Below are 25,646 nucleotides of genomic sequence, written 5' to 3'. Positions count from 1 at the left end.
CCTGTCCGGGGGTGCTGGTGGGGGAGTGAGGGCTGGTAACGGGCTTGACAGGAGATAAGAGTATTTGCAATGGCTTAGTTGGACCCAGCGTTCTTCTCCCATTGTGGAAATGAACGAGACCCAGACTTACTCTAGTCACAAAGCAGGACATGGGTTGGAGGGATATATGGGTGACATACAAAGTTGAAAGTCTCCCCGCAGTCCCTTCCCCTGGGGCGCCCTCCAGAGCCTCTGCTCCTGCAGATTCTTCCTCTTTCTCCACACACGGAGCGGTTTCACAGACACCGTATCATTCGGTGCACGTTCTTCCATCACTTGCTTCTTGGCTCTCAAAATGCCACGCCGCCCCTTCACGGCACGACCTCCCCAGCCACCTTGTTTGGTGGATGCAGAATGTTCCAGCAGCAGATGGAGCATGGCCGACTCACCTCTTGCCCCAGAGACAGACATGCACGGTGTCTCCAATGGCTTTGTCATTATAAATAATGTTGCCGTGAACACCCTCTGCAGCCTTGAGCACCCTCTGCAGCCTTGAGCCGCTGCCCTTAGCCGGTTCCAAGGGAGAGATCCCCGGGAGGAATGGCCGCAGGGGCTGTGTGTTCGAAGCGGGCCCTGAGGTCGGTCTCGCATTGCGGTTTTAGGGACCACTGTTTCTACTCTTTAAATGCCCTCCTCCACCCTTGTAGTCCCTCCCATTGGTCCCCGCCAGCTTTAACATGAGACCACGCGATGGACAGGGAATCTAAGTCTGGGCCTGGAACTCTCCAGAACCATCCCCACCCCACCTCCTCTGGCCCAGACAACCAACAGCGCCAGCGTCAAGCCTGCCTTCACTTCCCAAAGTAGAAGCACAGAGGGCAGCACCCGCTCCAGCTGCCTGAGGCCGGAGAGCTCCAGGCTCTGATGGCGGGGCCAGGCCTCCAACTCTGTCCCCCGAGCTGGGGCTCACACAGGAAGACAGCTGTGTTAGCCCAGGCCTCTGGGCAGCCTGGGAGAAGCCTGGTCTTCATTCCTTGCAAACACTCAGCCCTTAGCTTGGGGGAGGAAGGGGTGTCTATTTAAAGACCCTGGAGAGAAGGGGAGGGCAGAAAGAAGCGCAACGACTGAGGCTCCTTGGGGGAGCCAGGGATGGCGGGAGCCCGCGGCACTTGGCAGGGACAGCAGTTGGGCACAGCCCCCGGACTTTGGCCCCTGGTGTTTCCCGGTGTCAGCTTTTCTATTTTAGGCCGCTGGCTCCTCCATTAGGGGATTCACAGCCTGCCTGGGAACCCAGAAAGGCGGGCGCTGGGGCCCTGGCTCCTGGGCCCCCTTCCTCACCCTGTGGGCTTCCAGGCCCAGGTGAGGGCCGTGCCCCGATGTTCCTGCCTCGTGACCCAGTCGGGGCTCCTGGACCTTGTCCCACAGAAACGTTCCCAGTCATGAAGCCCTGGAGGCAGCCCAAACATGCTACCAGGGCTCTCTGTGGCCGGGGGAACAGACTGGAAAGTGCTGGTTGGGGCGATGAGCCACAGCCGTCAGCGGGAGACGGAGCCACAGTCAAAGCTGCCAGGATTATGGGCATTCTGTGGAAGCCACCCAGGGAAAGGGACCTGTGGGTCTGGTACAGGGGGTGCAGGGGTGGACTCTGGGGCCTGACCCTGCTCTTGCGTCATTTCCCTGCAGGGTGGCCCGGGGCAAGGCAGGAGGCCCTCCGAACCTTCATTTTCCTCCTCTGTAAAAATCAGAATAGCTTAAGAGCACGTTTGGGAATGCACAAGTCCACATTTGAAGTCCTCTGGTGAGGGCGGCACACAGTAGGAGCTCAGGAAGAACAGCTGCGGGGCGGGGGGGTGGTGGTTAATAACTTGGACAAATGGAAACACTTGGATGTGACAGGGCCACACAGGTGGATCGCTGGCAGCCACACTGACATTCCAGAGAAAAGACCCAGTAAACCACTGGTGCCTAATACCACCCCCACCCCCATCTACAGCCTCTGAAACCAGCCCGCATTTCAGACCCCTGATTTCCATCGGGCCTGTCACAGGAGCTGAATCCTGCCCGCTCGCTGGTCGGGACCCCTCTCTAACCGGGGGGGGGGGGGGGGGGGGGGGGGGGGGGGGGGGATTAGCCCAGCGGGAGGTGGGGAGGGGATTTGCAGACCGGAACAGGTGGGGCCTGGCATTGGAAGTCTGAGCCGCATTCCAGGGATTCCTGCTAGGCGACCCGCCCAGCCTGGCCTGGGGGCCAGACGGGTGCTCTGCACCCAGCACCACCTGGAGGGGCCCCTCCCCTCCCGGGAGACCTCCAGGCCCAGATAGGGTGGAAGCTGAGGGCAGATAGGTTGAGTTGTGGGGGCCTTGAAGCAACAGTAGGTTAGACTTAAATCCAGCAGGAAGTGAAAGCAAATATTCCAGGATTCATTCCTTCAGAGGGTCTTTATTGGGTACCTACTGTATGCCCCTCCCAGCAGGCACTGAGGCCCTAACGGGTTGTCCCTGCTCCCGTGAGCCCATAGTGAGGGTGGTGGACGAGTGAATGGACCGTGACGCGGGTCCAGGGCCAGGGTGCCGGTAGGGACGCCCGTAGGGACAGGAAGGGACAGAGTATGTGGGCAACCTAGGGCTGAGCCTGGTGTCCTCGAGGAAGGGGACAGTGCCTGTGTCTTGGCTACCCTGGGACAGGGGGCCTGCAGGGAATGGGCGCTTTCATTTCTAAAATGGGACGGCCAGGCAAACTGGGCTCTCTGTCCCCCTTGGGAGGGTGGCACCAGAAGGGGAGGTGATGCAGGGTAATGAGGCTGAGGTGCTTAGTAGCCTGCGGGAGGGACGGACCAGGGAGTGAAGGGAGGGGACATGGGGGAGGCGCGCACTGGGCAAAGGCCAAAGAGGGAGGAGGGAATTTGACATTAGGACCCAGTCCTACCTGCTCTCTCTGTACCGGGAAACAGACTGGGGAGGGAGAGGATATGGTAGCAGAGCCGGGATGAGAAAGAATTTTCTGGAGACTGGGGTTGGGAGTGGCCATTCTGACCCGGGGTAGCTGGAGGCCCACTAGGGACCCAGGGGATGCTGGGCAAAACACCGGTCCTGCTGGACCACGGGCAGGGGCAGGGGAAGGGAGAGCAGAGCCCAAGGAGGGGAAATGGGGACCTAAGTCTCCCAAACCGGCTGCCCTGGCATAGTTACCAGGAGAAAAGGAATGCACACAAACCCCACTGACCTGGGCTGGTGGGAGCCTCGGGGCCTCTGGGTAGTGTCAGCAGCCCCCTGGAATGGTGGCCCAGCGGAGGTGGGCCGGCTAGTCTGGAAAGCCGGTGGACAGCTCCTGGAAGCCCTGGGCCCCAGGCACCCTCCTGACCCTCGCCTTCCACAACCCTCCCTCATCAACTGCCATCCGAATCCAAAGCTCTGGGCTTGGCCATTAAAGGACCAGTGCTTCCTTCCGCCCCCACTCCCCCAACACCAGGGAGCACACAGCGATCCTGCCGCCTCCCACCATGCCCTCCCAAGTCTGGCCGTGCACCATGCCTGGTGAAATCTTTATCACCGGGTGACCAAATACGGTTTTCCAAAAGCTTTGTGCCCTCTAAGAAAGTGATGCCGGTGGTTCCAGCTCTGCCTCCGTCCTCGACCCTTGCTGACCTGACTGCTTCCATTGATACAGCTTGCACTCCCTTCAGCACGTGCATCTCACTCATTCACTCATCCGTCTCCCCATCGGTTATCCACGTGTCCATCCAGCCCTCACCCATCCATCCACCCGCCACCGAGTGTGCATCGTCAGGGTGCTGCCCGGCAGTGTGTGCTCGGCCTGGAGCCAGCACTGACTTCCATGCTTCTGCCTACTGCCTGAGGGTGCTTGGGCAGCTTCTCAACCTCTCAGACTCAGTTCCCTCGCCGGGAAAAGGAATAAAGACACCCCCTTCACAGGCTTGTTGTGAAGGGGCAGGAGATAACACATGCAACAAACTTAGCAGAGTGGAGCCTCCAGGCGCGCATCGTCTTCCTCCTCTCCCTTCCCGGTGCCACCTGCCATGAGTGCTGTGGCGTGCCTGGTGGAGGGACCTGGGCGAGTGGGGAGGGTGCCCAGACAGGTCCAAACTCTCTGCTTGATGAGACAGTCTTGAGACGCGTTGTCTTTCTAAAGACCGTTCATGGAAACAGGTTCATTTACCAACTAGTTCCCGTTGGCCAAAGCACGGTTAATGTTCTGGTAAAACAAATCTCCAAAATGTTCTCCCCTTCTCCGTGGCTTTTATCCTCTCTTCCATTTCTACCTGTGATTTTTTTCTGAGCCCGACCACATTTCTGAAGGGATATAAAAGGATTTAAAACTTCGCCAATAAAGCAAATCTCCTGCTTTTGCTAAATTGCTTTACCTGCTGTGTCATTTGGTTGTAGTATTTCGGCTATGATTGCAAGGATGGGTTGCAAGAGCACTTAACAGGATTTCCTCATTTTCACGGGAAGGCTCTGTCTCCTGGGGGGAGGGAAGCAAGACCAATTTCCCTGGGAACCCGGTTTGAGTTCTGAGTTCTGGGTTATGGAGGGTTGGAGGTATTTTTGATTTGGGGCTGGGATCTGGGGTGCATGGATTTGGGGGTGTTGCTAGGCTAGAGAGGGGAGTCTGGTAAACTCCACCAGCAGATGTTGGATTTGGACATGAGAGCAATGGGAAGCTGGCTCTGAGGCTTAGATCAGGGGGTGACAGATCACAGCGTTGGGGGTCTTAGTTCTGACTGTGCTTCGGAAAGGTTTGGAAAAGGCCCTCTGGAAGACAAAACCTGGAGCGAGAATGGAGAGAAATGGGTGGCTGAGACAGCCAAGAGGTGAGGGAGGGGTGTCCATGATGGGCTCAGATTCCAGCCCAAGTGGCCAGGTGGCCAGGTGGAAGGAGATGTCCTTCTTCATCATGCGCTGGTTTTGTTAACTTCTGTAACAAAGGTGGCTCAAGGTGACTGGGCTCCCAGGCACAGAGATCCACCCAGAGCTGTACCAGGGCCAGAGACTTTGGGCCCCTGGAGCGCCTGTCTCAGCTCGTGTCCATGATAACCACACATTGTTCCCTGGGCATTTCCATTTCAAATGCTGTCCTTTTGTTGGCACGGGTTCCTGGGACATATTCGGTGTTTCCATCTTTTAATTGGGAAATGAGACTGCAGGTTATGCAGCTTGGGTTGGGGCCGCGGAGCTGGGGAGACCAAGACCACTTCCAAGACTATAAGACCCACATGGGTGGCGGGAGTGGGGGCGAAGGAAGAGAATGCACAGGACTTGGGGCCAGAACACGGGCTCCAGCTTCTCCTTTTGCCCGCGCCCTCCCCTCTAGGGGTTCCCCTTCCTCATCTGTAGCTGGCGGTGACACACTGTCTGGGACCCCACCTTGCAGACAGCAGAGCTGCCTGCACGCGGTGACTGCAAGTACGGACTGTCCCTGACCGGGGCTCTCTGCGAGCGGACAGCCGGGCATGCGGGAGGGCTGGGGGGCCGGGAGGCGGAGTGCGGGGGGCCGACGCCCCCAACCCTGCGGGCTCAGGGTCCTCGCTTCCGGGAGGGGGCCGGAATGGGACCCTATCGGCCGAGGTGCTAGGCATGCGTGGAGAGACCAGCCCGCGCTGGCAGCTGTGCACGCTTTGGCTGCCGCCGTCAGCTGCGTGCGCCACGGGGAAGGGGGGGGGCCGCGGTCCCGGAGTGAGGGTCCCACAAGAAACGTCAGGGACCTGCAGCCCCTCGACTCCCAGGGGCGAGCGCTGCTGCTTCCTGGGGGCGCCGCTGCAGGCCGAGTTCAGGAGGTGAACTTTCGAGGGGCACACTGGCACTTTCCTGGAGGTATCATCATACTTCCGTTTTTAGAAAGTGCACGAGAAGAACGACCTACACCGGCCAACTTTGAGGTTACCGCTTTGCAGAGGAAAGTGCGCTCCGCAAGCGTCCCTTTAAGGCGTTGGGCTTGCCCCAGGCATTCTGCCCCTCGCCGCTCCCCGTAGTGCCCCTCCGAGAGGCCGGCTTTGTGCGCTCGCCCCGCCCCACCGCAGCCCCGCCCCTTGCGCACGCGCACTGCCAGTGCCCCCCCCCCCCAACGCCGCCTCGTCCAGCTCGGCCCGGCTCCCGCCCAGGCGGCGGCGACGCGACGCCCCGAGCGCCCGCCCCGCCGCCGCGGCCGGCAGGTAAGCGGGGCCGCCAGCGCGGGGACAGCACCCGGGGTGCGGGCGGGGGCCGACGCCGGCTGCCCCTCGGGCCGCCCCGCCGCCGCACGTGTTCCGGCGGGCCAGGCCCAGGTCCCGGCCCAGCGCCGCCGGGCCCTCCCCGTGCAGGCGCCCCGCGCCCCCACCGCCTCCCTTCCGGGTGCCGGCCCTGCGCCCCCCGTTCGCACCCGGCCCCCGGCGGCGGCCCCCTCCCCGTACTCGGGTCCCGGAGCCCCTCCCCAAACGTACCCCCCGGGGACCCCCAGCGCCCACCCGTGCAGCCACCCCCCAGCTTCTGCTCCCCCAGCGGCCGGGTGACAAGCCCTCAGCCCGGGGACTGTGACTTAATTCCAGCAGCCAGCGCGCGTCTCCCCTTGCTGTCCTCTGCTCGTCTAAAGAAAGACCCCAGACCCACCGACTGGTGCCTGGCCGTGGCGCGCAGACCAGCCTGCTCTCCTCTTCCGCAGAAACACCCCCTACCCCGACCTGCTGCTCGCCCTCAGCCCAGGCACCCAGGCCGTGTCTCTGCCCTGAGAAGCCGGGCTCCCCAGGTGCGGTTCGCCCTCCCGCAGCGAGAGACCCCGGCTCCTTCCGTAGCGCCTCGCACCACCTCCAGTCTGGTGTGAGCCATTTTGGGTGATGTCAAGACGCTCCCTACTAAGCTGCTCATACCGGTTTCTACCCACCCAGGTCCGTTTATCGAGCCCTTCAGACACACTGGCAGGTGCTGTGCCAGACGCTGCCTCCGAGGTTGGCCCGGTCCCCTAGAAGGCAGATAGGTAAGCTAGGATGGAAGCCGGCTGCAGAACAGGTGGGGAGAGCGGCGTTCCCCCTCACTCTTTTGGTCTGACCACCTGCAAGTCATCAGGTTACCTCACCTGGGGGCCCAGTCTCCCGGGTGGAGTCCAGGAGGCTGCATTTTACAAGCAGTGCAGGCGAGCACTCAGGTTTGGGAGGCTCAGCCTTGGGTGGTCAGGCTCACCTGGGTGAAAGACCTGTGAGTGTTGAGAGGGGGCAGGTAGCACGTGCCCTGGAGGCCGTCCCCACAGCACAGTTGCCTTTACCTTCTTGGATTCCTTGAGGAGCTAGTACCTAACCTGCTGCGCAGTTGCTTCCCCAGAGTCACCTGAGTGTTAATGGAAAATGCAAGGCTTTTCTCCCTCTCAAGTGGAAACCAGGGGCCTTGAGTCAAGAAATTGTCTTCTTTATGGTCCCCCTGATTTTTTGCATGTTCATGTTTTGCGAGCCCAAGGGATTGGCGGATTGGGTTTGAGCTGGGAGGGGTTCAACACCTTTTCTGTGAGAGGGTCTGATGTATTCCCTGGTCCTCACCTGAGGGCAGGTAGTTTGCTGGGAGTCACACCCCACCTCCTGGTGGGTCTCAATTTTTATGTTAAAAGGAGCAGCTCTGGGCTCCCTGAGCTGCCCTGTTTAGCCCAGAGGAAGTCTCTCTGTTCCCAGTGCAGTTTCTCCCCCACACCTCACTTAGCTCCTGTTGATACCTTCTTCAGATGTTAGGTTTTGTGAAAGTCTTTCCAGCTCTTTTCCTTAGCTCCCCCCACCCCACTTGTCCATCCCACCTAGGGGAGGGCAGCACTTGGGTTAATAGGCACTGCCAGGTTGCACTAAATTTAATCACCAAGCAGCCAGCATTTACTGAGCACCAGTTTTGTGCCAGCACTTTTGTCCCTGGGTGCCATTATGCGACCTGCCCCTCCCCCGCTCTGGTACTTGGGCTTTGGGTGCAGCACGATCCATCCTTGGGTAGGAGTCCTTGCTACAGGTAGCCAGCGGGGGCCACGTCTGTGCTCTGCACGGCTGTGTTGCATTGTAATTTTTCTTCCTTCCTCTTGGATGAAGACTTTGAGACATGTTCTTTTTTGATGGCTTCCATTTTCCCTTGGTGTGACAAGGAGTTGTGCAGGCTTTCGGTTTTAAGTGCCAAGCTAGAATTTACACTGTAAACTCCTTAGATTAACGGTAGTGCACACGTCCGGGAATTGGATGGCCAGCGGTGTCTGTGAGGATGCAGTCCGTGGTGCTTCCCCCCCCCCCGTTTCAGAGTCACCAGGTGTGCTTCTAGGAGACACATCCAGGTTCTGGAATCCTGTGCGACAGCAAACTGAGTCGCTCGCTGTACGGGTAGCTCCCATTGTCACGCTGAAACCTAATTGAGCTGCAGTCTTTTCCCTCCTGCAGCGCGCGAGCTTGCTTGCAGCTGATCTGTGTACACTTCAGGCTTCAGCAAGCAGGCACGGCTGGCCCTGGGTTGCGCTTCCCGGCTGCGTTTTGTAGTCGCCTCACCAGGGACAGGGCGCCTTTTGAGCTGCTAGGGTTCTGGAGGCAGCCTTGTGTCTGCACCCGGCGACAGGGAAGCCCCTGGGAGGTGCAGAGCACTGGGGGGTCACCTCTTGTATATTTTCAAACATGGCAGTTAAGCCCTGTTGCATCATTTGTGAGGATTTGGATGAGTTCCCAAATTTCTACACCCTGAAGCTCAGTCTCCTGCACTTTTGGTTGGTTTGGGTTGTTTTTTTTTTTTTTTTTTTTTTACGTTTCAAGGGCTCTCTGAAAAAAATTGTGTTTTGTTTGCCTAGACGGGCTGCATTTCTACTGACAAGGATAACAGTAGGGAGCACCCTTGAAGGTGGGGCCTTGGATTTCTTTGACAAAAGGGCCCTGGGCAGGCTGTTTTAGCATCTAAAGAGTGTTAGTGCTGAGTTAGGCCCACAGATAGGATAGGTTCATCTGGAACAGTGTGTCTGCTACAGGGCCAAGCGAGGAGGGCAAAGGTTTTTCATCCTTTTTTCTGGGAATTAACTTGTAAAATATGGTTTGTTTATTGGTCTCAGTCCCCCCTGTAGGTTTCGATTAGCAGACAGTTCTTTGCACTGGGAGTCTTCGAGTGGAGCTGTGAACTCCTCTGCCCGTGTCCCCCTGCCTGGTGGGCTGTAGAGCCATGGCAACGGAGGAGAAGAAGCCAGAGACAGAGGCCGCCAGAGCACAGCCCACCCCTTCCTCCTCGGCCGCGCAGAGCAAGGCACGTCCCTGAGGGCTCTGGGGGAACTGTCAGGGGGTGCCTAGGCTGAACACTCCTCGGAGATGCTTCTCCCTCAGACCCTGCATTTTTATTCATCGAGCACATACCTACTCGGTGTTTGTTTACCGTGCTGGAGATGTCCAGACCTGTTCCCTGGGGAAGGGGCTTTATCAAAAACATAGATCCTTGGTCCTGATTGTAAGATTCTCTGTGGGACCTAGAAAGCCTCTCATGAAGCCCCCTCCCTGGTTCCACAATTCTGGTTCCCAGGAAGGTTTGCCAACCCCTTTGGTGGACACCAGGCAGCACATGTGGGCCTTTGAGCAAGGCTGCGGCTGTGTCAGATGGTGCCTCCGGTCTCGTTGAGGGTGGGGTGAGGCCTTGAGGGGCCTCCGTGGTACTGTGGTTCACAGTGGTACTGTGAACATATTTTCTTTTCCTTATGATTGTCTTTTTTTCCCTTTTTCCCCCCAAATAAGTCTCAGTTTTAATAAGATCCTCTACACACACACTTGCTACTGAAAATTTAAATAGCATAGCACATAAACAAAATTTTATTACAATTTTTGAAAACCAGAAAATCTAGCATTGAGCTGGCCTGGTGGAGTGGGGGCACTGAAGAGGGGGCTATAGGAGAAGCAGGGCTATGGAGGGGAAATAGCCCAGATTTAAACCTGTCCAGTTTGGAAGGCGACTTCCAGAAAGTCTAGTAGGCCCTTGGAATATGGATTTGGAGCTCAGGAGGTGGGTCTGAGCTTGAAACCAGCACAGTGGCTAGTGTTTGATGACTGGTACTGTCTCTTCAACAGCCTACCCCTGTCAAACCAAACTATGCTCTAAAATTCACCCTGGCTGGCCACACGAAAGCCGTGTCCTCTGTGAAATTCAGCCCGAACGGGGAGTGGCTGGCAAGTTCATGTACGTATCACTAGGGCCTCAGCTCTTACCAGGGGCCGTCTGAGCTGCAACCAGAAGCCTGGGACAGCGGGAGGGCTTGCTTTCTAACGCTGCTGCTGGGGCATTGCAGCAAGGCATGTGCCCCTCACCCTGACTGGGGCGCTTGGCTGCTCTGAAGTGATGGGCCTGGGGGAGAGGGGAAGAGCGCGGGCAGCGGGTGTCTGAGCGTGGCTGTTCGCTCTGCATGGAGCCTGTCCACGTGGTGCCAGAGGGATTTGCACTGTTACCAGGACGCTTGTTGTGGGAAGCCCAGATTTTGTACTCGGGATGACTGAAGCACCCCATTTCCTTTGTCTTCCTTTCTTTCAGCTGCTGATAAACTCATTAAAATTTGGGGAGCGTATGACGGAAAATTCGAGAAAACCATATCTGGTCACAAGCTGGTAGGTGTGAGCCCTGCATGCTGAGGTTGGCGGCGGGCCACTGTAGCTCCACTGGTCCAGGGGGGTGGGGCCCATCCCCAGGGCTCCTCAGGTTAAGATCTAAGCTCCCCCCACCCCGCCCGAGTTTTTTGATAGTTATTTGCTTCTTGTTTTTTAAGCAAATACTTTTGACCTTCCCAGAAAAGTTTCATCCTAACTGCAAGAAAACACACTTCTCCTTTGGGGACCATGTAGTGATCTGTCTGTGTGGTCGGGAGTAGCTAGAGGGTTTGGATAGTGGAGCCATGTGCTTATTTATCTTTAGACGGATGTTCTGACCTTTGCTGGTTCACTGTATTTTGTCCCGTCAATGTGGTGACCCTGTGTTTTTGCTCCCCAGGGGATATCAGATGTGGCCTGGTCGTCAGATTCCAACCTCCTTGTTTCCGCCTCAGATGATAAAACCCTAAAGATCTGGGACGTGAGCTCGGTAAGCTGCTCTGGGCCTCCCTCCCGGCAGAGCCCCTGTGTGTGGACAGGGGGCACGGTGTGGGAGTCCGAGGGCGGTCTGGGGACCAGCTGGTCATGGGCGGCCCCGCTTGGTGGGAGATGTGCCATCGGGCCACTGTGGGCTCGGTGTTGAAATAACCACTGGGGGTAACTTAGTCTGACAATACTTGGTTTTAGGGAAAGTGTCTGAAAACCCTGAAGGGGCACAGTAACTACGTCTTTTGCTGTAACTTCAACCCCCAGTCCAACCTCATCGTCTCGGGCTCTGTAAGTGCGATGCCTCCGGGCGTGGGGGCGGTACTTTGTAGCCAGGGGCTTGGGAGTTGAGCCTTGAGTCTTCTCTGTCGTGCTGGGAGACGAGGGGGTAGTGGTGGCAGGTCTTGGGTTCCAGCGGACCGGTCATCTCCCCCTCCGTATGGAATGGCCTTAACCTCTTCTTTTGTCTTCAGTTTGATGAAAGTGTGAGGATATGGGACGTGAAAACAGGGAAGTGTCTCAAGACTCTGCCTGCACACTCGGACCCAGTCTCAGCTGTAAGTCCCAGCGAACCCTGGACACCGCACAGCAGGACAGGGTGATGGCCAGGGAGAGGACACTGGGGACCCTGAGAGCGGTCTCCCTGTCCTGGGCCTGTGACAGGACAGGTGGGCGAGGGCCTGGGTACGGTGTCCCCCAACTGAATCCTGTGGGACAGGTAGGGCGGCCAGGCCTGGAAGAGGGCCATGCATTGGGAAGTGAGTTCGGAGTGGAGCTGGCTTTGATCCTGGGGTGGTGGTGGAGGAGGTTGAGATGACCTGGCCGAGGGCGAGAGCCAGTGGATGGCGGAGCCCCGACGAGTGTCCTCTGTGTGTGCTCCGCGTCCTGCCTCGTGCACACGCCAGCAGTGTGCAAGATGAGTGTGCGTGGTTAAAGTATCTGTTGTATCACAAACCTCTCCACTTGAAAGTGGCCAAGAGATTCCTTTCTTTGTCAGCAGAGAGCCTGGGCTTGCTTCTTAGCCAAGTTTGCCTTTTTTTGGAAAGGGGAAGGGATCGTGTAAACAGTGTGCTTATTCTTACTGAGCAGATGGTCCTTTTCACTTTCTGAAATCGTGTAGGTGAGTGATTTGAAGCATTTTCAGCCTCGGAAGGGCTTTTCTGCCCAGCCGAGACCACTTGCAGAGCCTGGATACGTAGAGGAACGTATCGCACGCTGGTTGCAGTGGCCTCGAGGGGCCCTTGCCGCCCAGAGGCCTGGCCAGCGCCTGGGGCTCTGAGGAACGCGGTGGGCTGTGGACACAGGGCCCGGCCTGACCGGCGCTCTCCCCTCCGCTGTGGACTCCCAGTCCGAGGGGAGCACGGTGGCGAATGTGGGAAGGACCCGGGATGCGAGCGGAAGGAAGGCCAGGAGTCGCAGGAGTGCAAGTTGGGGGGCGGGGGGGGGCTCTCCACCTGAGCAGTCGTAGGGTTTGTAAAGTTTGCATTTCCTATGGAAGTGAATGTACTCCTTTAAGAAAAGGCAAACAGTGGTAGCAAGGAGAGAGTCAGACTCTCCTGAGGCCCCCGCCCTGCCCCCCCAGGCCTACTGCTGGTCCCCGCATTCCAGTTCCGTGTCTTCCACCGGATGTCCTCTCGGTGGTGGGGGTGCAGCACGGCTGCTGTGCGGCCCCGTGGGAGGGGTTCTCCGTGCCCGGACCCCGGGGGGTAGTAGCAACCTGTGCCAGGCACCCGGTGGGTGTTTGCTTGTAACTCGCGCTGCACAGCCAGGAGTGCAGTGAGCATCTTCGTTGGACAGCTTCACCTCGGCGTGCCGTTTCTGCGGGCGAACTTTCGGTGGGCATCGTCGTGTGAAGGAGGCACACTGAGCTTTCCAGCAGATGCGTCTAGGAGCTGGAAGCCTCACGGCGTGTACTCCGCTGGCTGCCCCATCCCCGCCCTTCCTCCCACCTGAGTGGCCCCCTCAGCCCTCGCTGCAGCCTCTCGGCCTGTAGATTTTCCCTGTACTCACCCTGTTTCCTGCTTCGCTGCTTTTACGTGAGCTCACCTGTCTGCCAGGTGTGCCCCTCCCCCGGCTGGAGGGAGGTCTCTGAGTGACTGTCATCTGAGTGCGGACTTGGCATTCCCCTTAGGGTCTCACTTACTGCCTTTTCTGTGTCTTCGTAGTGCTTATGTTTTAACTGTGGGGATGTGTAGGGCGCCCTCGTTGCCTTTCACACCTGACCGTTGGTGGGATGGAAAAGCCAAGCTGCATTTGCCAGTGGGGAGTTCCCGATGTGGTTGGGAACAAGGCAAAGTATGAGGTTGGCATGGTAGCTTCCAGGGACCCATGTCAACTCGTTAGTGTCTGGTACAGTGGACCGTGATAGAGTATTTTGCAAACCCAAAGAAAGGGAGAACGTGGTTGGACAGATGGCAGCGAGTTAGAAAGACTGTTACCTTGAGGGGCTGACGAGCGGGTGGTCATGGTTAAGTAGCTGGCCTGTGAGCCTGTCCTGCCAAAACCACCGGTAGGGATGGGAGGACAACAGAAAATCCTCTCGAGTGTCTCCTGGAGAGCATGCGGGGCCCAGCGGTCCGGCACAGAGGCCGCCAGCTGCGCGCTGTGGTGCAGCCCATGAAGTGCTGGGAGTCCAGATCGAGACACGCCGTGAGTGTCAGGTGTGCTGTGCGTGCTCAGCCTTCAATGGTCCCGTGGGACAAAAGGGAGCCAGAAGTGTCTCGTGGGTGACTTCAACACCGGTCACATGTTGGGGTGGGACCGTAGAGACTTTGGGTTAAATAAAGCCAAGTTCATCCCACCTGTTGACCTTCCTGCTGCAGCTACTAGAGCATCGTCCTTGTGGCAGGCGGGGCCCGAGTCTCTAGACCACAGCTTCTCTGTGTCTCCTGGCCCCGTGTCACCCGCGTCCACTGAAAGTGTGTCAGCCACTCTGGGGCCTGGCGTTCAGTGGAACGAGCTCTCAGGTGCTCCTGGGCGCATGGCTCGGCCCCTGGGGACGTCCAGCAGTGTCTGGAGGCAGCTTGGCCCTTGTGAGTCGGGCAGGTGCAGCCACATGGGCAGCCCTGCAGCCAGAGAGACTGGGCTGGTGGGGTGGTGGCGCCAGGGTGGAGGCCAACTGACCCAACAGGCGGCCACGGGCCCACCCCACCTCCTGTGCTGTGCGGTCTCACGTGGAAAACGTGGCATGGGTAGCAGGGAGTGAGCCGGTTTCAGCAAGGTGCTAGTTGTTATAAAAAGGCTTATCCTGGATAAACTCTGCCCGGGACTGAAATAAAAAAGGTAGAAGTTGGCGATAGTCTCATCTGACATCGTGGTTCCTTTACTTCCGCTGGGATTCCACCGGGAAAGCGGGAAAGAAACTCGAAGATGGTTTAGTTGTGAGACCGGGGCTTGGCTGCAGAGGTGTGTGTGGCCACGGGGGCAGAGGGGGCTGGGCCTCTGGGTGACAGAAGGTGCGGGGAGTGGAGGCCAGTCGTGCCCGGGGGACCAGCCCACGGGGGAGTCACCCCCACTCCGAGGTGTGGGGTTCAGAGCGGCCTGGATGTCGGGCGCCCGGGTGCCTGAGGTTCCCGGTCTTTGTGGCAGGCAGGGAGACGCGCCTGCGTGCATTCTTCTGGTGGTTACCCAACAGGTGGGTTTTTCTTGGTTTAATGTGAGGTTAGGGGAGGTGGTTTTTGGCCAGGTCGCCCTGGTCAGGCCGCCTCCATGGCAGCAGCAGATGCATGCAGTTACGGGCTCTCCAGGCCCGGCCTCTTCTCTCTCGGGCTTGGTCACTTGGTTCCATTTGTTTCTTTTCGAGGATACATTTTGTAGTAAGTGATTTAGCTGCTCAAGACGTGTTTGGGGTTGGTTTTCCTTCTAAGTTTAGTCATCCATTGTGAAACAGAGGGCCTGCTGCTTGAGACACCTGGTAAAAATCACTTTATCCGTGCCGCTCGAGTATCTGTCAGCATCGGCAGGAAATCCGTAGAGTTTGAAGCGCGTGGTGGCTCCGTTGCTTCGTCAGTGTTAGGAAGACGGCGTGTTTGTCAAGGGCACTTGTGAGTAGGAGGGCTGCTCAGGTGGGCAGGGCCACGTAGTCTGTGTGGACCACTTGGAAGTAAGTGTCTTTTTTTCCTCCACTCTGTTCTCAGGTTCATTTTAATCGGGACGGATCCTTGATAGTGTCCAGTAGCTACGACGGTCTCTGGTAAGTGAAGACATTTACTTCATTGACTCAGCACGTTTACGTAAAGGCCGTGTTCTGGCCTCTGCGGGACAGCAGTGAAAACGGGGCAGGAGGAAGCCTGTCCCCGCGAGGGGCTTCTGCTGTCGTGGGCTGTGGCAGATGGACAGACACATGGCCGGAGGGGGGCTGCTGGTGCAGGGAGGCTGGGGAGGCGTTCCTGCTTCAGACTCCGCTCCTTGTGGGCGCTGGGGGCATGCGGGCCCAGGACCAGCCTCACGTCCCGTGGAGGATGTGGCGTGGAAATCCTGCCACAGAGGAGGTGAGGAGGAAGGGGGGGACGTGGTTTCATGTGGAATGTCCTGTGTAGCCTGACTGAGTAATGCTCGGACAGCTTGGACTTTGTAACCTAAGTGTTGAGGATTCTGTCGGAGGCACGAGGGAGGCTGTAGAAGGAAATGTCCGTTTAAGTCGGCAGACGCTGTGCCGGGGGCACGCGGGCAGGGACAGCCTCCTGCCCGTCTGGCGTGCTCGCTGCTCACTGTGGGGAGGCCGGTGGGTAGCGGCCCCCAGCTGCATGATGACCCGAGAGGAGCTTCCCAGTTACGAGAGAGAACAAAAGCAAGGCTAGGAATCAGTCTATATTTAGCAAAAAGGAAACGAGAAAGAGGAAATGGGGTAACATAAATCATCTAATGAAAATGCCACAGAAGGAGTGAAATGTGCCGCGCTGGACATCATCGCGGCAGCTGGACACCCTTGCTGCAGTCTGTCAGGTTGTGGGAGAAACCAAAGGGTGGGCGAACGGCGTCGGCGGGTGCGAAGTACAGAGCAGCGTCCGAGTCAGCGGGACTTACAGACGGAGCATGTGTCGTCACCCCCAGCCCTGAGGGGACGCAGAGCGAGCCGTGCATAGCTGGCAGGAGAGGCCCGTGCACCGCAGCCACACGGCCGCCGCGAGCGCACGCAGGGCCTGGGGCCGTGAGGACAATGGGGTGGGACGCATGGCTTCGTGGCTTTGAGACGTCGACAGGAGAGCGTCCAGACCCGAGTGACCCCGTGGCTGTGTATTTGCTGTGTGCGCAGCATAGCGTACGTTGTGTCCCGCGAGCCCGGAACGATCTCGGGGTTGCCCATGGACAGGGTTTGAAAGCTTTCTACAGAAGAGGGAGAAGAGAAAAATTACAAAGCTGTGTACTTACTGAGGCCAGCCCAGCAGTTAACCCTAGAAGCTCCGATAAGGAAACGGAAGATGAGCAAGATGGAGGCAGCGGGGTGCAGACGTAGCAGGCTCTGGGGAGGGGAGAATGGGGCACGTTTGGGGAGCTCCCGTTTGCTGAGTTGGCTGAGGAAGGTCTGCGCACGGCCAGTGGAGCTGAGCTGGATCCTGGACTTCCAAGGCTGGGAACCTGTTCCGACCACAGAACAAGGTGGGGGCCCCTGATCTGATGCCCCTGGTGGAGCTAGTGTGACCCTCCTCCCCAAGCTCTGTAGTGAGTCTGGAAAGAAATCCATGGAGGATGCTTCACTCAGGAATATCGATGTCAGAATTCCAAAGGAATCATTTGCAAGCTGATTCCAGCAGTGCCTCAGAAAATAGTAGTCCATGACTACGTGGGTTTCTCGAGCAGTGAGGGTTGTAACAGCGATTGACATCAGGAAGTCTGTAATCTGATGTATTGTGTCAACAAAGGCAAACCTCCATGATGTGTCACTGGCAAGAGGCCGGGCAGGCGCTCCCAGTGGAGACTTTAACGGTGTGGCAAACTGTTCACTAGAAGTTTCGTAACGTTTACAACGTGTGGTAATGTGCGCTAAAAACGTTTCTAGTTAAATCAGGAGCAGACCACGCCCATCTGCCCCTCATCCAGGGTGTTTGGAGCTCCTAGTTAATGGGATAGAGCTTTATCTCTTCGTAGAGGGTCTGTTTTTCGAGAGTTAGGAGTCACGGACACGGCACTTGATCAGCACTGACTCCACCCTCACGGCGGCCCTGTCTTCGGCCTCGCCACCCTCACTCGGCGGCGGCGGGGTGGGGGGGGGGGAGCCGAGGCCGGCTGAGGTCTTGCTGGTTGTCCCCAGCAGCGTATGTGGGTGGATGGCAGCCGGAATCTGTGCCATGCGGCGGGCTCCGGTGCCCCGGCTCTGAACCGCCAGGGTTCAGAGGCCCTGTCACTGTAGCACCCAGCCCCGACGGGTGCCTGCTGCAGAGGGGGGCTCCTTCCCAGAAGAAGGGCCTGGTGGGGCAGGCAGAGTGGAGCTGGTCCTAGGAGCAGGTTGCCGGCCCCGCGCCCACCCCCAGTGGTCAGGGAGTTAGCAGCACGGGAGTGATGCAGGATACTGTCCCGGGCCAGGGCATCCCCCGGTGGGGGTGGGAGGCTGGGAGAGGACGTTAGGAAGGTCAGGCGGCACTCTGTGAGCCAGTGTCCCCGCTGCTGGGCGTCTGTGCCGTGGAGGGGCAGGCGACACGCGCGTCTGCTGCTGAAGATGTTTGCGTGGACGGAAGTCACAGACATGCTTGAACTGGCACGTCCGTTCTGGGACAGCAGCTCCTTGAATACGTTCTCTCGCTCCTGAACTAGAGGAAGATCCCATACGATGCTCTAGTTCTGTGGAAACTCCCGAGCAACCGCGTGCTTGGAATGTTTGTGCTGGAGAACAGGGTGGGCTCCTGGCGCCCTCGGCCGCAGCCTCTGTTGTCCCCGTCGCGGTGACCATGCCTCTTGTGGCGGAGCGCATGAGAACACGCGGGGGCCCTGTGAGCACGGCAGGTGAGCGGTGTGCATGGTCCACGCGGCGCCCGTTCTGGCCCCAGGGCGGGGACCTCGTTGCTGAAGGAATGATGGAGAACAGTAAAGAAAACTGAAATGTGGCTCATTGTGTGTTAGTCTCAAAATCAGGGTTTGCTTAGGAGCCAGAACGCCTTGAGCTGCTTGTCCTGACTTGCTTTGTAAAAACTTCCTATTTTTGCGTTGCAGTCGGATCTGGGACACCGCCTCTGGCCAGTGCTTGAAGACGCTGATCGGTGAGTGCCGCCGGCGCGGGCTTTCCGGCGGGCTGTCCCTCCCAGCGGCGGTCGCTGTTCCCTGTCCTCCGTCGTGTGCTTTCTGGGGGAGGGCTCCTCCCTCACCGACCAGTTCCAGCTCCTGGCAACTCCTTCCTGCTGACCTCTGGCACCGTGACGTCCCCTCTCCAGGGGGGGCCCCGTGCTGTGTTCCGTCAGCCCTTGCTTGGGACTGCCTGGCCGTGTCCTCTGAAAGCCCCGTGAGCCCCTCAGACCCTTGGTGGGGACTCTCCTCAGATCATTCCTTGAGCAAGACTTGATTGAGCCCCGGCCCTGAAATGCATCCCATCTGCCAGGGGTGTCACGGGCAAGCCCGGGGGACAGGCAGTGGGGTCTCTGCAGATGGGTAGGGGTCAGCTGTGGAAAGAGAAGCAGGTGTGTGTGTGGCTAGAGGGTGGGTGCTGGGCCCCTGCAGGGCCTGAGCCCCTGAAGGCGATGGGGAGGCAGCCCTGGGAGGATTTTGAGAAGGTGGATCACCTTGGGTCAGCCTGGAAGGTCCCTGCAGTTTCAGGTTTAAGTGTGAAATAGGGCAGTGGTACAGTTCTATGCTGCGGGCGGGCGAGAACTGGGTTGTGGGCTGGGGGAGGGGCCCACGACCTGCCGGGAGGTGCGGCCTTCGAAGCTCCGCACCCTTCCCTGGGCAGTCGGGAATGCGTGTGGCTTTACGCATCAGCTGGGGTCACCTGGGGCTGCCATAGCAAAGCACCCCAGCTCAGGCGACTTACCGGAGATTTATCCCTGCATCCTCGATGCCGGCCTCCGAGATGCAGGTGTGGGCGGGCCTGGTTCCTCCTGCAGTCTCTCCTCGACCTTCCTGCTGTGTCTTCCCATGGCTGTCCGTGTGTGTGCAGCCCTGGCGTCCAGTTCTTCTCTTGTACAGACGCTGGTCAGATTGGAGTAGGGTCCCCTGTACTAGCCGCATTTTAACCGAGTCACCCCTTGCAAGGCCGCGTCCCCACATAGAGCTGAGATACCGGGGTTAGGGTTTCAATGTGAGAAGTTTTGAGAGGGTCGCGGTTTAGCCCATGACGGTGGCATTTGTGTGGTTTTTGCTTTATGAGTTTACCCTTCTGATGACGTGACCTCACGCTGTGTCCCCAGCCTCCGTCCCCAGAGGCCTGGCACAGCCACCTCCACCGGGTGGGAAAGTTCCATCGTTCGCGCCACAGGAGCTGCCTGGCGCTTGCTCCGTGTTAAGCGTTGACGTTAACACGTAATCCTCACGGCCAGCCCGCCCCACAGCCGGGCGGGAAGCGGAGGCTCGGAGAGGCTCGTTAACTAACCCAAGGCTGGGAGCAGGCAGGTACCAGCACCAGGTCTTGAGCCCACACAGCGTCCGCGGGAGGAAGGGGCGGTGCGTAACTCTGTCCCCAGCCCGTTTCTAAAGGCAGGTCCACAGGATTAGAACTTTTCAGACCCAGCGAAGCTTCGGTCCTGGAGCTTGGGTCAGAAACACCGGCATTACCTCGCCTTGTCTGAGTTGGGGGCCTGCCTTCCTGGTGTGGCCCCTGTGTCCTGAGAAGGGCCGTCTGGCCTCACGCCTTTTCATGTGCCTTTGCAGTGTCTGGGACGTGTCGGAGGGAGCGGCGGCCCCCGGCGTGCGGTGGCCAGGGCCCTGGAGGTGGTAATGCGGCCCGCCGCTCTCCCCTGCTCGGCACCAGGGTGCACGGCCTCGGTTCTGTCCTTCTCACCTGGGGGGAAGCGCGCTCCTCCCGATGTGAGGGTCACAGGGCTGTCATGCAGCGGCAAGTGCCGGCCTTGGCCTGGGCGGCCCCTGACGGTGGCTCTTACCGGCATTCCCGGGCCGCCCGGGGTGAGCTTTCAGACCCGAGTATAGAAGCAAGGATGCGGGTATCATGCCAGCAGGGTTGTTTCTAGAGGGGGTTTACAGACCTTTTGCTCTAGTTAGGTGGCAGAAAACATCTGAGATGATTCACCCGGGTCCTTTTTCCCTCAGTGGCAATACTTCTCAGTCCAGCGGGGTGTTGGCAAACTGTTTCACATGAAGAAATTGACCCTGGGTCCTCCTACAAACTCCATGTTGGTGGAAGGCCAGGCACCCTGAGTTTGATTGGCCACAGGCCCTTTGTTCCTAAAGCCGTCGTGGCAGAGGGGGTGGTCAGGCCCCCACCAGGGACCCGAGAAACATCGAGGAGAACCGGCCGTTGTGACCGGCGCCAGGGACGGGCGAAGGGAGGTGTGCTGGGCTCCTCGGGGACCCATCCTAGGTGGTGGTGTGGGCACCCGTGGCAGCGTCCCCACTCGGATGGCCCCATGTGGTGATGGGGGGCTGTCCTCCTTTCCTCCCCGGGCATAGGCCCGGCGCTCTTCCCATCAGCCTGTCTCTGCGTTTCCCATGCAGATGACGACAACCCTCCTGTGTCATTTGTGAAGTTCTCTCCAAATGGCAAGTACATCCTGGCAGCGACCTTGGACAAGTAAGTGCCACCGCTTCCCACGGGGCGGGCCGGGGACGTCTATCTCTTAGCAGTGTTGCACTTGTAGAGATAAGAGATGCCTAAGCCCGGTACGTGGTCCACGCTTCTGGTAGGTGTAGGCTTCTGGAATGCATATGCTGTGCTGGGGGCCGGGTGTCCGGGCTGAAGAAGGATTGGGGATCCAGGTTTCTCTGTGGCGACTGTGGGGCACGGGCAGCCTCTGAGCAGGTCTGGCTCTGCCCATGAGCACCTGGGTTTCACCCCAGCAAACACCGGGGCCAGTTTTGCCCCCTCTTGGGCGGGCCTTCAACCTCTGGTTGCCCTGTGTGCACTTTGGCCAGCTCTCTGGGGCCCCGAGCCTGGCCCCCAAGCTTGCCAGAGGGCCATGTGGTTGGCGCTTCTCAGCACCCTTGGGAAGAGCGAATTCCTGCCCAGGGAAGGGGGGGATTGCTTATTGCCACTGAAATCTGTTCTGGACATTTCTGGAACCTCCCTGCCTCCCTCTTGTAGCGGGAACGAGCCGCTGACTGATTCCAGGGGCACCCGGTAGCCTCTGGTTAGTGGCAGAAACGTGTGGGGCTCTCAAACTGTGCTCTCGGATGCCGACAGACGGCAGGCCCTGGCTTCGCTCCACATGTGCGCACATGGTGGGGGGTGGGCACACAGTGACTGCAGGGAGTCCCAGGAATGCAGGTGACTCACTGCCCCCCCCCTCTGCCTTCCAGCACGCTGAAGCTCTGGGACTACAGCAAAGGGAAGGTGAGTGCTGGGGGCAGGCTTGCTGGGACTGGGTTGTGCCGAGGCCCTGGGCTGTGGCTTTTGCTGAGCCAGGGTCTGAAGCAAGAAGGGCTAATGGAAGCCATCTTCATTGGGTTGGCATAGTGTGTGTTTGTCAGACTCAGGATTTTGCAGCTCGCTAGGCCGCAGGTGAAGGCTTCAACCGCGTGGCTTTGCACCCTAGGTGTTTAGAGTGCTCTCAGAGCTAAGGTTAGTCGGCCGTGAAATGCCCGCATTCCAGACGCCGGGAATTGTCCACAGTGCAGGGAAATCGTGACTCAACAGACATACTGACACTCTTGTCTTTGCAGTGCCTGAAGACATACACCGGCCACAAGAATGAGAAATACTGCATTTTTGCCAATTTCTCAGTCACTGGCGGGAAGGTAAGTTTTCTCCCAGCTCAGGAGCTTCTCGCCCTCCCAGCTGTCTCTCCCGAGAGGTGACCCTCTCATAGGTTGGCTTGTATGCCTTCAGGCGTTCCTCTGTGCCCGCAGAATGAAGTACCGGTGACTGGGACGGTCGGCTTCTCCCTCATGGAGGCAGAGGGTTCGGGGTGTGGGGCGCAGTGTTGTCTCTGTGAGGGTTCTGCTGCCCAGCCCGGGGCCCCAGTCATGTGCTCGCCTAAGCGGGACGTGACTCGAGTGGGTGGTGGCGTTCGGCAGACCCGGACGTGACCCTGAGAGAGTGGTGATTGGAGGAAATGATGCAGGTCCCAGAGGGCTGCGACGGCCCAGCGCGGCCTCCCGTTTCTCTGTGGGCGGTGCTGGGAGGGTGAGCGCCGCCCTGGGGCGGGCATGGACGTGTGGGGACAGGGACCCTTGCCCACGAGCCAGCTCCGACCTGGGTTTCTCTTGCTCGTCTTCCTGTTCCTAGTGGATCGTGTCTGGTTCCGAGGACAACCTGGTGTACATCTGGAATCTGCAGACCAAGGAGATCGTACAGAAATTACAGGGCCACACAGGTGAGCGCGGGGATCTGTGCCGGCCGCACACCCACGTTACACAGCGATGGTGTGCGTGGTGTGCGTTGTCGTGCCGCCGGCTTCTCGTGTTCTTCCTCGGCCTTCTGGTGGCCTGGGGGCGCCCCCCGTTTCGGAGCGGTTGGCAGGTGGCTTTGTCCGAGCTCCCGTCTGGCCAAGGTCGGGTCCGGCTTTAACTTCTCTCCATGGTCATCTTTCTGGCTGCCTGGCCTCACGGTCCATGTAGGCTCCGTGTGCAGACGTGGCTCGTGTGTGTGTATGTGTGTCCTTCGTTGAGACAAGCGTGGGGCAGGGGACATCCACTGTGGGCTAGAGGCTCTGGTTGCTCTCTCACCCACCTTCTCCCTGGGGGCCTTGCGTTCTGCACTCTGAGCGGCCGCCCATGCTGGGCCCTCTGCCCCCAGAGGCCGCCCCTCTCCCCGCCTGCCCTCTGGGGAGAGTGATTGTCCGATCCTTTGAGTGCTCTATTGTCATTCCTTAAAGCCCCTTCTACCCGCTGGGGACACGGCCTAGACCTGCAGGTCAGCTGCCACTTTTGTGTGGTCTGCCCACGTGGCTTAGCTCCTTGGGAGCAGCCCCGTGCCTCGGTTGTTTCTGGCTCACCCGCCACTGCATGGGCAGGACACTCAGCCCCTTTGCAGCTGCTTGGGATGCAGCTGCTCGGGAAGTGGGAAAGTTCTGGGGTGTAGCCCCAGGTGTCAGCTCATGGACTCTCACATCCCTGGCGGAGGTGGGGAGCTTCCTGGCGGAGGCAAAGCATGCCCTGCGGAGTGTGCCTGGGCCCAGCAGCAGTGGGGGGTGGCAGGAGCGTGGGCTCTGGTCCCGGTGAGCACGGGAACGTTGTCCACGTGGCGAGACTGGGGCTCCTCTGTACCCGCTGGGACCCAGCGCGCTGGGTGCTGGGCCAGGCTCCACGAGCCCGCTCTGCTGCTGCGGGCCGACGCTGGTGCTCTCGGAGGCCGCTGTGTCATGCCGCCTGCCACCTTCCCACCGGCGTGGCCGCCTGCTGTGCTGCTCTGTGCCCCTGGTGTGCGTGGCACAGCACAGGGCTGTGAGCGTTGGGGGCCAGTGGCGGGGGCCCTGGGGGCGGTGGGAGTGCGACCCTGGGGGGCAGAGCAGGTCTCTGCACCAGGGGGCAGACGTCGGCTCTGGTCTCTGTTTCAGACGTTGTGATCTCGACAGCCTGCCACCCGACAGAGAACATCATCGCCTCGGCCGCGCTGGAGAACGACAAGACCATCAAGCTCTGGAAGAGTGACTGCTAGGCGCTGTGGGCGCCGCGGGGGGGACGGTCAGGAAGGTGCCCCGGCGGCGGGAGCGCGGTGTCTGGAAGGGCGCCCCTCGGTCTGGGCCTGGGGGTCGGCACGGGCCTGGATTAAGCCGCCTCTGAGGACGATGTGGTGGAGGGGGTGTCTACCACCAGAAAGTTCTAGAAGTTGCTGGTGACATTTCTTGCTGATCCCTCTCACACTGTCTGGGGAAATTTCTAGTCTGTATTGTGTCAAGCAGAGTCACAAAAATTTTTAATTTTTTATTACAGAAGGGTGAAGTTCAATTTATCATGAGTTGTGTTTTTTTCCAGTAAATGTTCTGTACCTTCTTTGGTATCTAAGCACCCAGTGCAAGCGCTGTGAGCCCCCGCGGCCGGCCCCCTTGTCTGTTCAGTAGATGCTCTAGCGACGTGGTCCGTGGTCACCGGGTCCTGTAGTCGTGCCCAGTGTTGTTTCAAAGTCTTTCTGGAAAACGCAGAACACTGTAAGGTTATTTTCGTGTAAAAACCCTTTGTGTGGGAGTTCGTGGTCCCTGTGCCGACAGTGTGGTGTCGCGCCCGTAGCTCCCTGCGTCCCCCCCCGCGTCCCCGACACGCACGGCCACAAGCTGTGATACGAGGTAGGAGTCTTGCCGCCGCGCTGGGCTTCTCCCGCCAGGCCCGCGTGCGCTCGGCCCCTTCTCGAAAAGTCTCCTCGGTGGCAGGAAGTTGAGGATGGCCACGGGAAGGACTTGGCTCCCCTGTAGGTCAGGAGTGCGTTCCAGGGGGCCGGGAAGGACCCGGGGAAGTGTAGCTGGAGAGGAGCCGGCCACCCGGCTGCAGGAGACCCCGGTTCTGAGGCCCGGGCTCAGTCTGGGCTTCGGAACCTGCAGGCTTGCTGGGCGCCTTGGGGCCGGCACTGGGAGCCGCCCGCTCCGGCGCGCCTACATGGTGGTGTGCGTGGGAACCTCCCGCAGCGCGGTTGCCAACGGTTGGGCGGGGGGGGAGCGGGGCTGGTGCTGTGCTGATCCAGGCCTGGGACCCCTGCCCACACCCCCCTCCTCCACCAGCACCAGGTGGCTGAAGTGCGGGCCCTGCCTGTGCTGGGTCTGCGGATGGAGCTGCGCCCGCCCTGCCTTTCCTGAGGCCCTGAGTCCTGGGAGGGGGAGTAGGGGGCTGCCCTCGATGGGCTTCTGGGGCCCTTTCCAGTGGCCGCTGTCACTTGGACGGCGCTGACCATTCTGGTAGAAGGCATGTGGAAACTGGCTTCCTTCTGGTTCCCCGGCCTCTCCCCGGGAGGTGGGCAACAGGTGGGCTGTCCTGCTGGAGTGACATGTGGTCAGCGCTCGAGGGGCTGTGGGGGCGGGGCCTGGTTTGCCACATATTTTGGTAGGAAGCACGAAGGTATTGCTGCCCGCCCCTGGGAGCAAGGGGGGGGGGGGCGCGGACACGGAGCTCTGTGCCCTTGGATATAGTTTATTTTTTCTACGTTTGAATTCTCTGTTGTAGATTTGTGTAAAAATACATTCTCTTTTAAAAATAAAAATTTTCATGTCTTGTAATTTTGTCCCATAAGACTTTTTCACTTTTCTTAACGTGCAGTTCTTTTCAGGGTGGGGGCTGGAAGCTCACCGGCCCTTCTGCTGCTCAGGCGGCCCACTCTGGCGGAAAGCTCATAGTTACTAAAAACTACTTTTTCTTACTATGAAAGTTACTATTTGTGTTCATTATTGACATCGTAAAGCAAATAGGCAAGGATCATAAACCCCCTGGGTTTGTGCTACCACTGACATTTTGGGGATTATCTTCTAGTATAGTCATTAAAAATAAACTATTTTGGATCATTTCAAGCATATATGAGCATAGAATCTTGCTGGCTTTATCAGTCAACTTTAAAAAAGTAATTTTTTAAAATTGTTTTTAAAGATTTTATTTATTTGACAGAGACACAGCGAGA

At 58.9% G+C, this 25,646-nt stretch overlaps 2 protein-coding genes across 4 annotated transcripts in view; both read left to right on the top strand.

Moving 5' to 3' along the window:
- LOC118356218 (skin secretory protein xP2-like) overlaps positions 1–6,700 on the top strand; it is a 35,563-nt gene extending 28,863 nt beyond the window's left edge. Inside the window, exons 4-8 of the mRNA XM_035723739.1 lie at positions 5,371–5,564; positions 5,723–5,773; positions 5,969–6,148; positions 6,296–6,505; positions 6,634–6,700. Coding sequence (XP_035579632.1) covers positions 5,371–5,564; positions 5,723–5,773; positions 5,969–6,148; positions 6,296–6,505; positions 6,634–6,700 — 702 coding nt within the window. The remainder of the gene's footprint in view (positions 1–5,370; positions 5,565–5,722; positions 5,774–5,968; positions 6,149–6,295; positions 6,506–6,633) is intronic.
- WDR5 (WD repeat domain 5) lies at positions 6,074–25,249 on the top strand. Of its 3 annotated transcripts, none has more exons than XM_027616592.2 (16): positions 6,088–6,148; positions 6,521–6,717; positions 6,857–6,945; positions 9,019–9,206; positions 10,016–10,124; positions 10,473–10,546; positions 10,926–11,015; positions 11,213–11,302; positions 11,485–11,568; positions 15,148–15,203; positions 18,158–18,204; positions 20,606–20,681; positions 21,407–21,440; positions 21,770–21,844; positions 22,335–22,422; positions 23,605–25,249. In XM_027616592.2, the coding sequence occupies exons 4-16, from the start codon at positions 9,126–9,128 to the stop codon at positions 23,703–23,705; spliced, it is 1,005 nt and encodes a 334-aa protein (XP_027472393.1). In that variant the 5' UTR covers positions 6,088–6,148; positions 6,521–6,717; positions 6,857–6,945; positions 9,019–9,125; the 3' UTR covers positions 23,706–25,249. The 3 variants fall into 3 exon arrangements, with proteins under 3 accessions (XP_027472395.1, XP_027472393.1, XP_027472394.1); XM_027616593.2 differs by having other exon boundaries at positions 6,130–6,148; positions 6,634–6,717; XM_027616594.2 differs by lacking the exon at positions 6,521–6,717 and having other exon boundaries at positions 6,074–6,148.
- The last annotated feature ends 397 nt before the right edge of the window (positions 25,250–25,646 follow it).

Source organism: Zalophus californianus, chromosome 13, assembly GCF_009762305.2.
Source record: "Zalophus californianus isolate mZalCal1 chromosome 13, mZalCal1.pri.v2, whole genome shotgun sequence".
Classification (NCBI taxonomy): domain Eukaryota; kingdom Metazoa; phylum Chordata; class Mammalia; order Carnivora; family Otariidae; genus Zalophus; species Zalophus californianus.
This window is presented reverse-complemented; position numbering and strand designations above follow the sequence as displayed.